Below are 14494 nucleotides of genomic sequence, written 5' to 3'. Positions count from 1 at the left end.
TACCGGAAAAGGATCCTCTCAAAGCTGCAGCACCCGTCCTAGAAAAATCCATGACCCACAGATTACTAGACCTTCAAAGTGGCCCAGGAGTACATGGACCTTGGATTAACAAAAAGGCCCTGGAAATAAACACCAAATCACAGTGAATAAAGTGCATCTATGGTTAAAATGTAAATCATACATTCAATTTCGCATTGTATTTCAATTTTTTTTTAGCCTACTCCTACCACTCTAAACGATCCTGAAGTTTCCCACACATTTACTTCTTTGAATTCAGTGACATCTAACTACTATTTCCTGTCCCCCTTTTCTCTTCCTTCTTTTTTTTTTGTATGAAACATCTGGCTACATATATATGTATATCTGAAGACGTCAACGTTATGGGACGGGAGACCCGGGCAAGCCGCGGAAGGCGGCGGGAGGGGGGGCGTCCCCTCCTGCTCCTTGTAATGACAGCAGAGTGGATTCTCAGCCGCATCGGTTGTCATTACAAGACATCCGACCATCGGCTATGGACGACGGTACCGGTGTAATGTCTCTAGCTGCAGTCATCACTCCAATACAAGCACTTTCCTCGAAATATCGGCATTATCGGTAACCTCAGGGGCTGATTCCGATATACCGGGGAAAGTGCATATCGGCCCTCATTATATCAGCCGCGTTGATAATCGGTCAATCCCCAATATATATATATAGGCTCTTATTTTTTTTTTAAACAACTTTACCACCGGAGGATTTTGCTGTCTTACGTCTGGGCCACTTTTTGCGATTCGGCACTGTGCGACTTTAACTGACAATTGCGCCGTACCCAAACAAAATTTACGTCCTTTTTTTCCCACAGAGCTTTCTTTTGGTGGTATTTGATCACCTGTGCGATTTTTACTTTTTGTGCTATAAACAAAAAAATAGCAACAATTTAGAAAAAATTAACAATATTTTTCACATTTTTTTATATGAAATTCCCCCCCCAAAAAATGTAAAAATCAAAATTTTTTTAAATTTTTGGCCAATTTGTTTTCTGCTACCTATGTTTTGGTAAAAAAAAAAAATCACAGTAAGCGTATTTTGATTGGTTTGCGCAAAAGTTATTGCGTTTACTAACTAAGGGAAAGATTTCTGTCATTTTTGGTGTTTTTTTTTTTTTTAACGAGTAATGGCGGCGAGCTGCGATTTTTTTTTTCTGCGGGACTGCAACATTGCGGCGGACAGATCGGACCCCTGACTGACATTTTTGGGGGTACCAGTGACATTACTGCAGTAATCAGTGCTATAAATATGCACTGTTACTGTAAAAATGACACTGGCAGGGAAGGGGTTAATTGAAGAGGGAGGGGTTAATGTATGCCTGGTGCTTACTAACGTGTGTGGGGGGAGGTGACTGAGTGAGTCAGGGACAGATCGAGGGTTCAGCTATGCTGAACCCTGCAATCTGTCACTCCTCGTCACTTCGGAGATCTGCCAGCTTTGTTTACACAAGCGGGCGGATCTCCACACTCGATTCCCCCGACGATCGGGGAAGAGCAGCGGCGATCGCCGCTGCTCCTCCCCTGGCCCGACTCCCGCTGTGACTGAATACAGCGGGAGCGAGCCTCCTGCGGCGCGCGCGCGCAGCCGAGAAAGTGGAATGTCTGGCGACGTAGGTCTACGTCGTCAGCCGTTATCGAGCCACTTTGCCGCAGTAGTGCTCCAGTGAGCAGACGGGCAAGTGGTTAAAGGTGAACATGTTTCTTAATTCCTCGTGGTCTGTGTAATTTGGGGGGAGTGGCAAGGGTGTGTCCTCTGCCTAAATACTAAAAGGTGTCCCTCATTTCTATCTTGTAGAGCGAGGTCTAAAACTTTCTAAAGAAAGGTCCAGTTTACGGTCCTTCAGACTTTAGGGGGGCTGGACTGTGCCCGGTGGGAGTGAACAATGCCCGATCTTTGGTATTAGGGGGAGAAATAGTTGGCGCCAGTGGGAGGAACAGTGCTTCATTTTTGTTGTCAGTAGAAGGAATTCTGCCCCATCATTGGTGTCAGTGGAATGAATCGTGCCCCATTGTTGATGTAAGCAGCAGGAATAATGCCTCAAGGGCCGGATAAAGGCAAGCAAAGGGCCACATTCAGCCCCAGGGCATCAGTTTGGAGACCACTATAATAGAGGTATAAGAAGCATATGTTCTGGTACTTCAAATATTTTGCTGCACCCTGATACACATCTTATGACGGCTTATGTTTAAACACCTGCCTCACCCTAAACCAGTGCCTGTAACATAGCACTACGACAGCTGCATATAAAGAGATTGTGGTCATGTTGTGTCAGTTACCGCTGAATTGCCCTTTCTCTCCCCTTCCCAAGGCCAATGCCATTACCCCCACTTACTGCCCGATTCAAAATGTCAGATGGTGTGCAGGTGATGACAGCAATTTCTGCATGCCCCCAAGCATATTTGGCTAATGGGAGGACATGACTAAACTTTGGGATGTGGGAATGACAAGCTCTCCCTACTCATTACTCCAGATAACTTGGTGAAAGAGCTGTCACGAGAATGCTAAGGCTGGCCATACATTGCACAATTTTTCTTTAGATTTACCGAAACCATATCATATGAGGTCAAGCCTAAACATTTTCAATTTGTATGCAATCAGGCGGGCCCTTGCACTACATAGCTGAAGGTAAATCTAAAGGAAATTGAATTCTAAAATTTGTATAATATATGGCCAGTTTAAGGCACAAAAAAAAAAGTATATATATATATATATATATATATATATATATATATATATATATATGCCTCTTTTGCTTGCATTTTTTCTATAATAGGTTTACATCTGTGTTAAATCTTTAGAAGCCATCCAGCAATTCCAGGTAGAAGAGACTATGTCGGACCTTTTAGGAGTCTGAAGTTCTGGAACGTCATTTCCCATGTGCCTGCACGGCCGCTTTTGGTTTTATTTGGAGTTAAAGTTTGGGAACCTTTAGTCTGTGTGCTGCCTGTTATTCAAGCCTCTCCCATTGAATGAATGGCTATCATCTTCCTAGCTCTGTCATTGCTTGGAAAGATATCACGTTTCCGGGCCTCTCCTACTTGTGGAATGAATATCAGATTTCCAACCACATCTATGATGAACATAATGACCGCAGCACAAGTATGTGTCACACAGCACCACAAGAGTGTAGAAGTGGCTCAATAAGCGGTTAGATGGGGAGCTCCAGCAATCACGTGCCATGGTACATTTCTGAAAGGGACATCATACAGGGCAGGTAATAATTTCTCAAAAAATAAAATTAAGAAGTTTCGACAAGCTATTCAGGTCACTGGAGTTTGCTTGGTTAGATACTGGCAGATATATACTCCGTCCCATAAGGAAAAATATATTATTAATACACTGAAATTAACACAAGCTATGAATATCATGAAAGCATTAAAGTTGTTCTAAAGGCAGTCTTTTGATCTTAAAGTGGAGTTCCACCCAAAAGCTTCCTCTCCCCCTCCGGTGCCACATTTGGCACCTTTCGAAGGGGGGTGGGGGAACGGATACCTGTTGAAAACAGGTACCTGCTTCCACTCCCGTGTAAGGTCACCACAGCAACCTACGTCATTTATGGCCCCTCCTTCTCACACACAGGTCCCAGAAGACAGCGCGACTCGCGCATGTGCCGTAGGAAACGGGCTGGGAAGCTGCAAGGCTTCACTTCCTGTTTCCCTTAGTAAGTATGCCGGGCACCTGCACCCGACATCGCGGGATACCAGGACAGGTAAATGTCCTTATATTAAAAGTCAGCAGCTACAATGACTAAGGGGGTGATGCCTCTAGCTGCAGACATCACTCCGGTACAGCACTTTCCGAAATATCAGCAATATCAGTAACCTCCGGGGCCGATTCTGATATATCCGGGAAAGTGCATATCGGCCCTCGATATATCGGCTTTGTCGATAATCAATCGATCACTAACATACATATAATTTGTATGCAGAGTCTGAGATGTCAAATTAGGCCCTGCCCGTTATTTTATTTATGCATCTGGCCTACATGATTTACCGAAGGGGGGGGGGGGGGGTAAGTAATCCCACACTGTATATAAACTATGCAAAGCATGTGTGGGGATAGCTAGCTGTACGGGAGGGAAGGAACAAAGGTCTTGAATCTAGTAATAACAGGCTGAGGGGCTGCTCTTCGGGCCTCATAGAACAGCGACCAATGAATCACTGCTCTGCAAACTTGCTGTCATCTGTACAGAGCTGAATGGCTAATTATAGGACATAAGTGTCAGTTTCAGTTCAGCTCTTTCTGGAAGAGAACAGCGATTTCAGACAGCGGGCGAGAGCTTGTGGTAAACCCATTACCATGTTAACTGTCAGCAAAGAAAACGTTTAAAGTGGGTTTAGGGCACAAAGGAGTAGAAATGGATTCATCACTCAGAAGTCACACAGGCATTGGAGTGGTGGGGTCACTGTGAATTAACCCCTTTATAACCGCCCAACACTTCTAGGGTGGCCGATGTTCATGTGCTGAGAGCGCTCCCAACACAAAGACCGAGCTGTTGAAGATATTCTCTGTCTAGTCCAAAGATCCTTAGTGGGTGGGACCGGCCTCTGATCATGAGACAGTGGTCACATAAGTACTGTTACCAACGCCCGGGCATTCCAAACTGTTTAAAGAGACACTGAGGCAGGAAGGGGTTTAACCACTTCAACACTGGGCCTATTCTAACATTTCTCAAAAAAAAAAAAAGGCCTGAGATAGCCCGGATAGCAGCTTTTTTTTTTTTTAAAAAATAAGCAATGGTAGCCTCCATATCTGTCTCCATTCAGGTTAAATTTCAAGGAAACCAATACTAGAAGCAATACAGAGGCTGGCACCGTTGAAAATTCTAGTTGCTTCACATGCAGTATAGTCGTTGTGAAGTCCAATTCCTGAGCAGCAGGCTTCTTACTGAAGTATTATCATTGGGTCAGCATGACAACCAGCATGACTTCTCCCTGGAGAAGAGACGCCTGAGGGGGGACATGATAGCAATTTTTAAATATCTCAATGGGGATCTCAGCTTAGAAAAAAAGCTGTTCAGTCGAAGGGATTGCATGAGGACTCGAGGGCATACAATGCGATTAGAGGAGAAGCGTTTTAACCTCAGGCAACGTGGGGGGTTCTTTACGGTTAGGGCTACAAGATTGTGGAATTCTCTACCACAAGAGGTGGTTTCTGCGGGTAGTATGGTGGCTTTCAAAAGACTATTAGACGTACATCTCAAGGATCAGAACATTCAGGGGTATGTGAGATGATTACAGCCACACACACCTACACAGGTTGAACTGGATGGACTATTGTCTTTATTCAACCTCACCTACTATGTAACCAGGCACTATTCAGAAGGTGGTCAGCAATGGCAGCCTACTCCTTTTGCTCAAATTGTATAAAATCAAAACCGAATAGAAAAAAAATGGTTTATGATTGGGATTTCAGAGCTGAATTATGAAAACTGGAGAAGTTTTGTTAAATGGTCCTGCTCAGTAAGCAGATCATGGTTTCAGGCCATGAGGACCAGACTAACCTTCAGCTCAGTCCTTTCAATCTCCCAAGCTGCCTTTGCTCTTGCAAACTGCTGCTGAAGTTCATTCATTCCTCTTCTTTCTTCCTGTAACTCGTTACAAAGGTCTTTGAGAATTCTCTTAACGTCCGTAAGGTTTTTCATGGACTCGATGGTCTGCAAAGTGTAAAAAGAGGACATGAGAGGATAACGCATTAACAATCTGCACAGCCTGGGCTCCACATTCTAAAACTCTGCCACTGAATACCCTATTTTTGCGGGAGTCTAGTATATATTCCTCACTGAATAAACCGATAACTGAGTAATTTAAAATCAAAGTGACAGGTGCACTTTAACCACTTAAGCCCCGGAAGATTTTACCCCCTTCCTGACCAGGGTCTATTTTGCGATTCGGCACTGCATGAATTTAACGGACAATTGCGCGGTTGTGCGACACTGTACCTAAACGAATTTGACGTCCTTTTTTCCCCCACAAACAGAGCTTTCTTTTGGTGGTATTTGATCAGCTGTGCGATTTTTACTTTTTGCGCTATAAACAAAAAAATAGCGACAATTTTGCAAAAATAATATTTTTCAAATTTTTTTATATGAAATTCCCCAAAAAAAAAATGTAAAAATCTAAATTTTTTTTAACATTTTAGGCCAATTTGTTTTATGCTACATATGTTTGGTAAAAAAAAAAAAAAAAAAAATCGCAAAAAGCGTATTTTGATTGGTTTGCGCAAACGTTATTGCCTTTACTAAGGGAAAGATTGTCATTTTTGTTGTTTTTTTTTAACGCGAAATGGCGGCGATCTGCGATTTTTTTTGCGGTACTGCGACATTGCGGCGGACAGATCGGACCCTTGACTCACATTTTTGACACTATTGGGGTTACCAGTGACATTACTGCAGTAATCAGTGCTATAGATATGCACTGTTACTGTAAAATGACACTGGCAGTGAAGGGGTTAACTTTTGAGAGGGAGGGGTCGTGTGTGTCCCTAGGGGCGTGATTCTAACTGTGATTGGCTGTGGCTTGGGGTGTATGAACAGTGATCAACGGTCCAACATAGTAGAACCGTATGATCACCATTCATACACAGGGGAGAATGACAGGCGGCTTGTTTACATTAGCCGCCTGCCTTTCTCCTACTCTAACGGACGATCGCGAGTGACCGGCGGACATTGGGTCCACCGGTCAGACGCGTGCGTCAGCGGTGCGCGCTCGCTCCCTAGACCCTCACAGGCTAGCGACGTAGCCCTACATCGCTTTGCCTGTGAGGGGCTGACTGCCGACGTAAATAATCGTGCAGCGGTCGGCAAGCAGTTAAAGGGGTCAGTTGACTCAGCGCTCATTTGAATACATGAAAAAAAGGGTTTGAAAAGTAAGCTTATACTTTCTCAATAACATTGGTGGAAAGATCGCTTCACTCTGATTCCCAACCGCAACAACCATTACACTAAGTCTTCATTCGTTTTCCTTTGCATGTTTTATCCAGAATAACTCCGAATAGAATAAGCGTGTGCTCGCAGCAGATTTGAGGGTAATGCCTTGTACACACGTTCAGATAATCGGACGACTTATCTTTCGCATTTTGTTGCATGATACGAATATAGAATTCAACAATGCATATAAAACAGAGGATTTTTTTTGTACGATTCTGGAAAAGCTTCCTGGTTGCGTAGCTACGTATCAGATGGTGCAAAACAAAAACAATGGCAGCCAGGCTCTTTCTGTGCTATTTTAGTGTTTCTGATCATGCACGGTCTTTGTCGATCGATTTTTAGCAGACGCATACTGTACTGATTAAACGATTGTCGTTCTTCTGTTTTACGATAGCCTAGCGTTTTCCTGTTTGTCCCTTCGGATTTTGTTGGACCAACTGTCGTGATCGGCTGTCGAAAGCTGTGTACTAACGATCAGATTATCGTGCGATCAGGTCGAAAGCGAGTTTTATCGTAAGATTATCTGAACGTGTGTACGAGGCATAAGAGGGCACAACCAGAAGTCTTTCAACTTCATCTTTTTGGTAATTTCTCTTCTGCTTCGTTTAAGGATGAGATCACACCTGTGTGGTGCATTATGGCAGCCGATTCATTATTAATGGGTTGTTAATGCACCCCATTGTAGCCAAACCCTATATTATGTAACCCAAAGCAGCAAAGTCAATGCACAATAAAGTCAACATCAATTGATAAGAGTGAAGTTTAGCTTTAATGAATACAAGGTTTTCTCAGATTGGCCAGGATGGAAATAGCGATGACATACACCCTCCTCACCTATAAAAAAAGCCTTCTCCTGAATGTTGGAGAAGCATTAACCACTTGCCGACCACTGCAAGTACATATACTGCGGCGGTCAGCCCCTCACAGGCAAAGTGACGTATGGGTACGTCACTAGGCTGTGAGGCTCTGAGAAGCGGGCGCGCTCCCGCGCGGTCACGGACTCTCCTGCGCGTGTGACCGGCAGACCTGATGTCCACCGGTCACTCGCGATCGCCGGGTGTAAAGGGAGAAAGGCAGGTGGCTGATGTAAACAAGCCGCCTGTCATTCTTCCCTGTGTAGAAACAGTGATCATACGGTTCTACTATGTAGGACCGTTGATCACTGTTCCTACAGCACAAGTCACAGCCAATCACAGTTAGAAGCACGCCCCTAGGGACACACACCACCCCTCCCTCTCAAAAAAAGTAAACCCCTTCACTACCAGTGTCATTTTACAGTAACAGTGCATATGTATAGCACTGATTACTGTAGAAATGTCACTGGTAACCCCAAAAGTGTCAAAAATGTCAGTCAAGGGTCCGATCTGTCCGCCCGAATGTCGCAGTCCCGCAAAAAAAAAAAAAAAAAAAATCGCAGATCGCCGCCATTACGCGTTAAAAAAAAAAAAAAAAAAAAACACAACAAAAATGACAAAAATCTTTCCCTTTGTTAGTAAATGCGATAACTTTTGCACAAACCAATCAAAATACGCTTTTTGCAATTTTTTTTACCAAACATATGTAGCAGAAAACAAATTGGCCGAAAATGTTAAAACATTTAGATTTTTACATTTTTTTGGGGGGGAATTTCATATAAAAAAATGTGAAAAATATTGTTGTTTTTGCAAAATTTCGCTCTTTCTTTATAGCGCATGATCAAAAAATCGCACAGGTGATCAAATACCACCAAAAGAAAGCTCTGTTTGTGGGAAAAAAAGGACGTCAAATTCGTTTAGGTACAGCGTCGCACGACCGCGCAATTGTCCGTTAAAATCACGCAGTGCCGAATCGCAAAATACCCACAGGTCAGGAAGGGGGTAAAATCTTCTGGGGCTTAAGTGGTTAAGGATGACTAATTTAGTTCTGGCAGCAGACAGGAAGTCATCTGTACTGCTACAGAACACATTGCTGCTTACTGTATGTAGCTGATGCTACTAAAGTTAAGTACAATGGCCACAATAGTTAGTAATGGAAAGCCAGCTTGGCCTAAGCTAAATTCAAAATAAACCTGGAATTCAAATTGAAAACAATACCTAAAAAAAAAAAAGGTCTCATTTACCCCAGAACAGTGTTTTGCAATTAACTTTTGTGTGTATTGATGTACCCTGCGTTAGGCAGCCCATTTAAAATCAATGGGCCAAAAAAAGGCGCCATTTGCATTTTATTGCAATGCACACAAAAAAGTGCCGTTGTACATTACAGCGCATACGTTTGAGGTGCCATTCACAATAAGGCCTCATGCACACAGGACGTTTAGCAAACTCTCCTAGAAGCCTTTCCTCCTGACACTTGAAAAAGTGTCTAAAGCTTTAGGCGCGTTTGCAGTTAGAGCTTGGGCTTTAAATTCATTGGCCAGAACGCTGCTTGCTTAAGCATTAATTCATTTCAATGGCCAGAATAAATTATTCTGGCCATTGAAATTAATGAATGCTCAAGCATGCAGCGTTTAGCAGCGTCAAGCGCTTATTTTCTGCCAAAACTCTCTTGCTCCTAGATGCACTGGCAAAAAAAATTGCCAGATGCCCCGAGACACAGCTGCAAAAACATCCAGTGTGCAAGAGGCCTAAATAGCACCACAATGCACTGTAGCGTACATCACTTAAAGCGGAGTTCCAGCCATTCACTCACCTGTCCAACGGTCCAGCGATGAGGCCGCCCGAAGCCTCGATCCTCTCCCTCGGCATCACTGCTGTGGGCACCCGGCTGTGATAGTTTGCGGCTTCACAGCCGGGTACCCACTGCGCATGCGCGAGTTGCGCTGCACGCCGTGATTGGCAGGCAATCTTCTGGGACCGTTGACATGTCCCAGAAGATTGCAGGGAGGGAGGGGGAGAGGAGAACTTCCGCTTACGGCGCCACGGCGCTCCGAGCGGAAGTGGGAGCGGGTACCTGTCAAAACTAGGTACCCGCTCCCCCCCCAAAAAAATGACATGCCAAATGTGGCATGTCAGGGGGTCAGGACTCCCTAAAGCGGAAGTTCCACTTCTGGGTGGAACTCCGCTTTAACACAGCCTGGTGCGAATGGGACCTTACAGTTCTAACACTGGCTGTTTCAGCAGCCAACCCAGTCAACAGGTAACTAGGACAGCCAATCACAACACAGTAAGGATCAGTGTCAAAGGGATTTTGGCCTCGAGTTAATGGCATCAATTCGAGCCACTTCTGAGATTATTCAGAATTCACGAACAGGAGCATCTGACCGGTAGCTTTGCATTTCTATTGACTTGTATGGGGAAGGCAAAACTCGCTTAAAAAAGCAAACAATAGTCCATTGACACGGGGCCTAAGAGGTTATTTCCACGGCACCGTATAATGGGCAAACCTGCCCCTGTTATAGCTATAATTTGGCCACTAGATTTCCTTTTTTTCCTGGCATTTTGAAATGTATCATGTTGTGCAAAAAAAAAAAAAAAATAATAATTACATATCAACCAAAACCTAAAATAAGCAATGTAATAGAACACTATTCTAACAGGCAAAATATGAACAAGTCAGAGGTCCTTTTTTTAAAAAATATTTAACAATGTATCATAAATAATTAGGAACATTCATTAGGTTTTTAATAAACATGAACAAAATATTTGACATTCACCATGTTCTGCGACCAAATTTCTCCATCCAAGGCTTTGTAATCTGTACATGGAAGGTTTAATTCCTCCTCCTCTATTAGCATGTAAAGCTCCTTCACACTGTTTACCTAATAAAAAGATTCAATACATTGGAATATGGCTTTATAACAGTGCTACTGAATTGTTATGGCAAGATATTTACTTTATATAAATTATCATTTTTAAAGTCAATAAAAACAGAATACCATTTTTTTCATAAAAAAAAAAAAAAAAAAAAAAAAAAAAAAAAAAAAAACACACATTATCAAAATTCTTATTCAGTACATTTTCCCATGTTAGGTCTATAAATGTGCTGCAAATACAGAAAAAGTACCCATTAATCTGCAAGAAATCCAGTGAGCCCCTAATTTCTGGTAGGGAACGTATAACACACTGCCTTTGCTGCACTGAAATCCCAACAGTGTCTCAGACGGGCCCAGTGGACTGCAAAACACAGCTTCCTCCCCCCCCAAACCTAATAACAATGGCGTTTTGTAGTTTGGCAGAGGTGAATTCAGGCAGGGCTGCCAACATGGCTTAGGATTTCAGGGGAGCAGAGGCAGGTTGTCAGCACACAAGAGAAAGAAGCTTGCTGGCTTTCTGGCAGGATCAATAGACATATTTCTGTACTTGCAGATCTAAAAAGAAAAAAAAAATGTGCATAATTTGTAGAGATAATCTAATTTTTGTTTCTCCCAACCGTTTCATTTTATAGGATAGAATAATCAGCAACTAATTCTGCATGTGAGAGCTGTACTTACAGCTATACTGTTTCTACGGGTAGCCCAGTCCAAGCACTGCATTGACCTGCTGTGTGCCACATGGAAACCGGCCAAGGTTTCATGGATGAGCAAAATGTCCATCTATCTGTTATTCTCAATAAAACATTTGGCAGTCAATGGGACAGCACAAGTGACATCTTGTTTGTAGTGTAAAGTGGATTATTCAACTGTTAGTCCCTTTTCCCACAACCATTCCAATCAGGTCAGTCGGTCGGTTTTTCAGGCGGACCTAATCGGACGTTCCATTCAGCTCTATAGACTGGCAGGTGCTTATGTCTGTTTACGCCCGCCTAACTCTTATCCAATCCAGTACGCTAAAAACAAAAGAAGGGGATTCGTTCTCTTCCGTGTAGGCAGATCAGATTGGAGGGCAGTTGTCCGGACTCCGCTGTCTGTTATCACCCAGCCCTCCATAGAGAAGAGCAGGGCTCGGTCCAGTATAGTTCATATTCCTATCGCACACCGTCCTGGTTTGTAGGCTCGTGTGTACTGGGTGCTGAAGCGATCACCAGTTGGCAACTGGATTAGTTACAAGTAGATACATATTCGCCAGCACACCAAGGATCTTGCAAAAGCAGTCCAAAAAAATGTTTTTATTCAAGATAAGATCACATCAGAAAAATATATAGTGCAACGTTTCGGAGCCGCACAGGACCCCTTCGTCAGGCATGTGATAACGAAGGGGTCCTGTACGGCTCCGAAACGTTGCACTATATATTTTTCTGAAAAAGCTCGGTCCACTCTGCACAAACTGAGCAGACATGGATGGCTCATCCGCCCTCTTTGCTTTGATCAGCAAGGGATCGGTGAATGGATCCCCTGCTGATGAGGATGAAATCCGCCTTGTGTGAAAGGGGCCTTAGATTGTTAAAACTAAAGACGTCTCACTGCTCTACATTTAAAGGAGTTGTAAAGTCAGAAGGTTTTTAATCTATTAGGATAAAAAACATTCTGGGTGTAGCAGCCTCCCCAGCATCCCCTAATACTTACCTGAGCCCCATCTCTGCCCACAGGTTCCCTCAGCCTTCCGGGACTCTGTCTCCTGATTAGCCAAAACACAGTTGCGGCGCCACTGGCTCCCACGGCTGTCAAAGTCAGTTAGCCAAATCAGAAGAGAGGGGGCGGGGCCGAACAGCAGCTCCATGTTTGAATGGACACACTGAGCTTCAGCTCGGCTTGGGTGCCCCCATAGCAAGCTGTTTGCTGTGGGGGCACTCAACAGAAATGGGGCTAGGAGCAGCAATGAGGACCCGAGAAGAGAAGGATCGGGGCTGCTCTGTGCAAAACCACCTGCACAGAGGAGGTAAGTAGAACATGTTTTTTCTTTTTAAACAAAGACTTTTCACTACCGCGACTTGTCAGCGTGACAAGTCGCGGCCCATGCAGTGCTACAGGACCCGTTCTAATAGGAGCGACACAAGTCGCTCCTACTTAGAAAAAGGGTCCTGTACTACTTCAGGGCGACCTCGGAGCGACTTGCATAGACATTCATTATATGAAGTCCGTGCAAGTCGTGCCGAAGTCGCGGTGAACGCGACTTCACAGGTCGCCCCCGAAGTCTGAGCGACCTAGTGTGAACGGAGTGTAAAAGACATGCTTCCATTCTCCATGACTGCCATTCCTGTCAGCACAGGACCGGCCTCACTGTTTTCTGCACATCTGATTAGGAGAATATTGTAGATTTTAGATTTCTCTCAGGAAACATCCACTACAATATGTAGAGCGGTGCTGCAGAGGTGGCTCAACGACTCCAATTAAGAACAACGCATTGCAAAAATGCAAATACGACCATCTGCTGACATAGTTTTGTCTGGAACTCCTTGACTACAATGCAGACTTCAGATCAAATTATTCACACATAGTAATCTTTTCCAGCAAACAAACTTAAATGATGTCCTAAAGGCTGTACATGTTTTCAGTTTGCTGAAATCAGCAGGGTATGGCAGACGCAGCGTTCAGAGTGTCCCAAAACTGACCTAATTCCAGAGACCATGAGATGAGAGCATGTCGTGGAATCTCCAGTTTTTTTTTTTTCTTTCTAAAGAGGAACAAAAACTTTAACCCACTTAACAGCCATCTTTTATTAAAGCAAACCATACCTCCGGCCACTAAATCTAGAGATGAATGAGGCACAGCCACCTACATATTATACACACCCCGGTTCCTGCTGTCTACTGTGTGGTCCAGTGATGTCAGGGATCCTTCCACATGTCTACCGGCAGCAAACAGCAGTCCCTACTCAACACTACAGTGCCCAAGTAATGGCATCTGGGTACCACTTTGCCCAAGAGTTCGGGGAGTCTATGTTGACGTGATGATGCGCCCCAGGGGTTGTGGCCATGACAGAATAACAGCCCAAAGTGGTATGGAGCACCACTTGTTAAATATGTTGGGCACCACGGATTCTTATATTAATTTAAAGGTAAAGTTAGGTTTTAATCACTCTGAAAAACACTTGCTTAATTCTCACTCTGGTATCTGTCAGGGTGACCAAATGTCCAGACAAGGCCACATGATATAAGGAAAACAATGAGCATTAATTTAGAAGTTTTGATTTAGCTGGTTTTAGTTTGGTATAAATTGCCTAAAAAACTCCTTTTAGGACTACATGACTTAATGTCCCAGTACTGCATGAGTATGCAAATGTTTCTGCACCGCTTGCTTATCTTTTTTTACCTGGCACAATGGTCATGTTAAAGGGCCACTAATACAATATGGGGGTTTATTTACCAAGACTTCAGAGGACAAAATCTGGTGGCCCGGCCCCCGAAATGTCACAGGTGGTGGGGGGGGGGGGGATCTTCTCCCCCCGCTCTCTGTGGGAATCTTTATAAAGAACATGGCCACGTCACTCATTCAGAGTTCTGTGAATTGAAAACTACAAGGTCCGGCAGCCTTTGTGGCTGTTGGCTTGTAGTTCTCAAACTACCAAGGCGCTGTGGTAGTTCATTGATGTTTCTTGTTAAAGCGGTAGTATGCCGCTTTTTGACACTTTTACCTACAGGTAAGCCTATAATAAGGCTTACCTGTAGGTATAATTAATATCTCCTAAACCGGCACGGTTTAGGAGATATTTGCAGTGCATGCAGCCGCTCACGCGAGTGGCACAT

The 14494-nt window shown here is 43.9% G+C and overlaps 1 protein-coding gene across 1 annotated transcript in view; it reads right to left on the bottom strand.

The window, feature by feature from the left end:
- MTCL2 (microtubule crosslinking factor 2) overlaps nucleotides 1–14494 on the bottom strand; it is a 197779-nt gene that overhangs the window by 23398 nt on the left and 159887 nt on the right. The window contains exons 9-10 of the mRNA XM_082271721.1: nucleotides 10587–10691; nucleotides 5531–5683 (exon numbers count right to left, since the gene is read on the bottom strand). Coding sequence (XP_082127847.1) covers nucleotides 5531–5683; nucleotides 10587–10691 — 258 coding nt within the window. The remainder of the gene's footprint in view (nucleotides 1–5530; nucleotides 5684–10586; nucleotides 10692–14494) is intronic.

This window comes from Pelophylax lessonae (genome assembly GCF_965119305.1).
Source record: "Pelophylax lessonae genome assembly, chromosome: 11".
Lineage (NCBI taxonomy): Eukaryota > Metazoa > Chordata > Amphibia > Anura > Ranidae > Pelophylax > Pelophylax lessonae.
The sequence above is the reverse complement of the archived record's forward strand: the minus strand, read 5'-3'. Positions and strand labels throughout refer to the sequence as shown.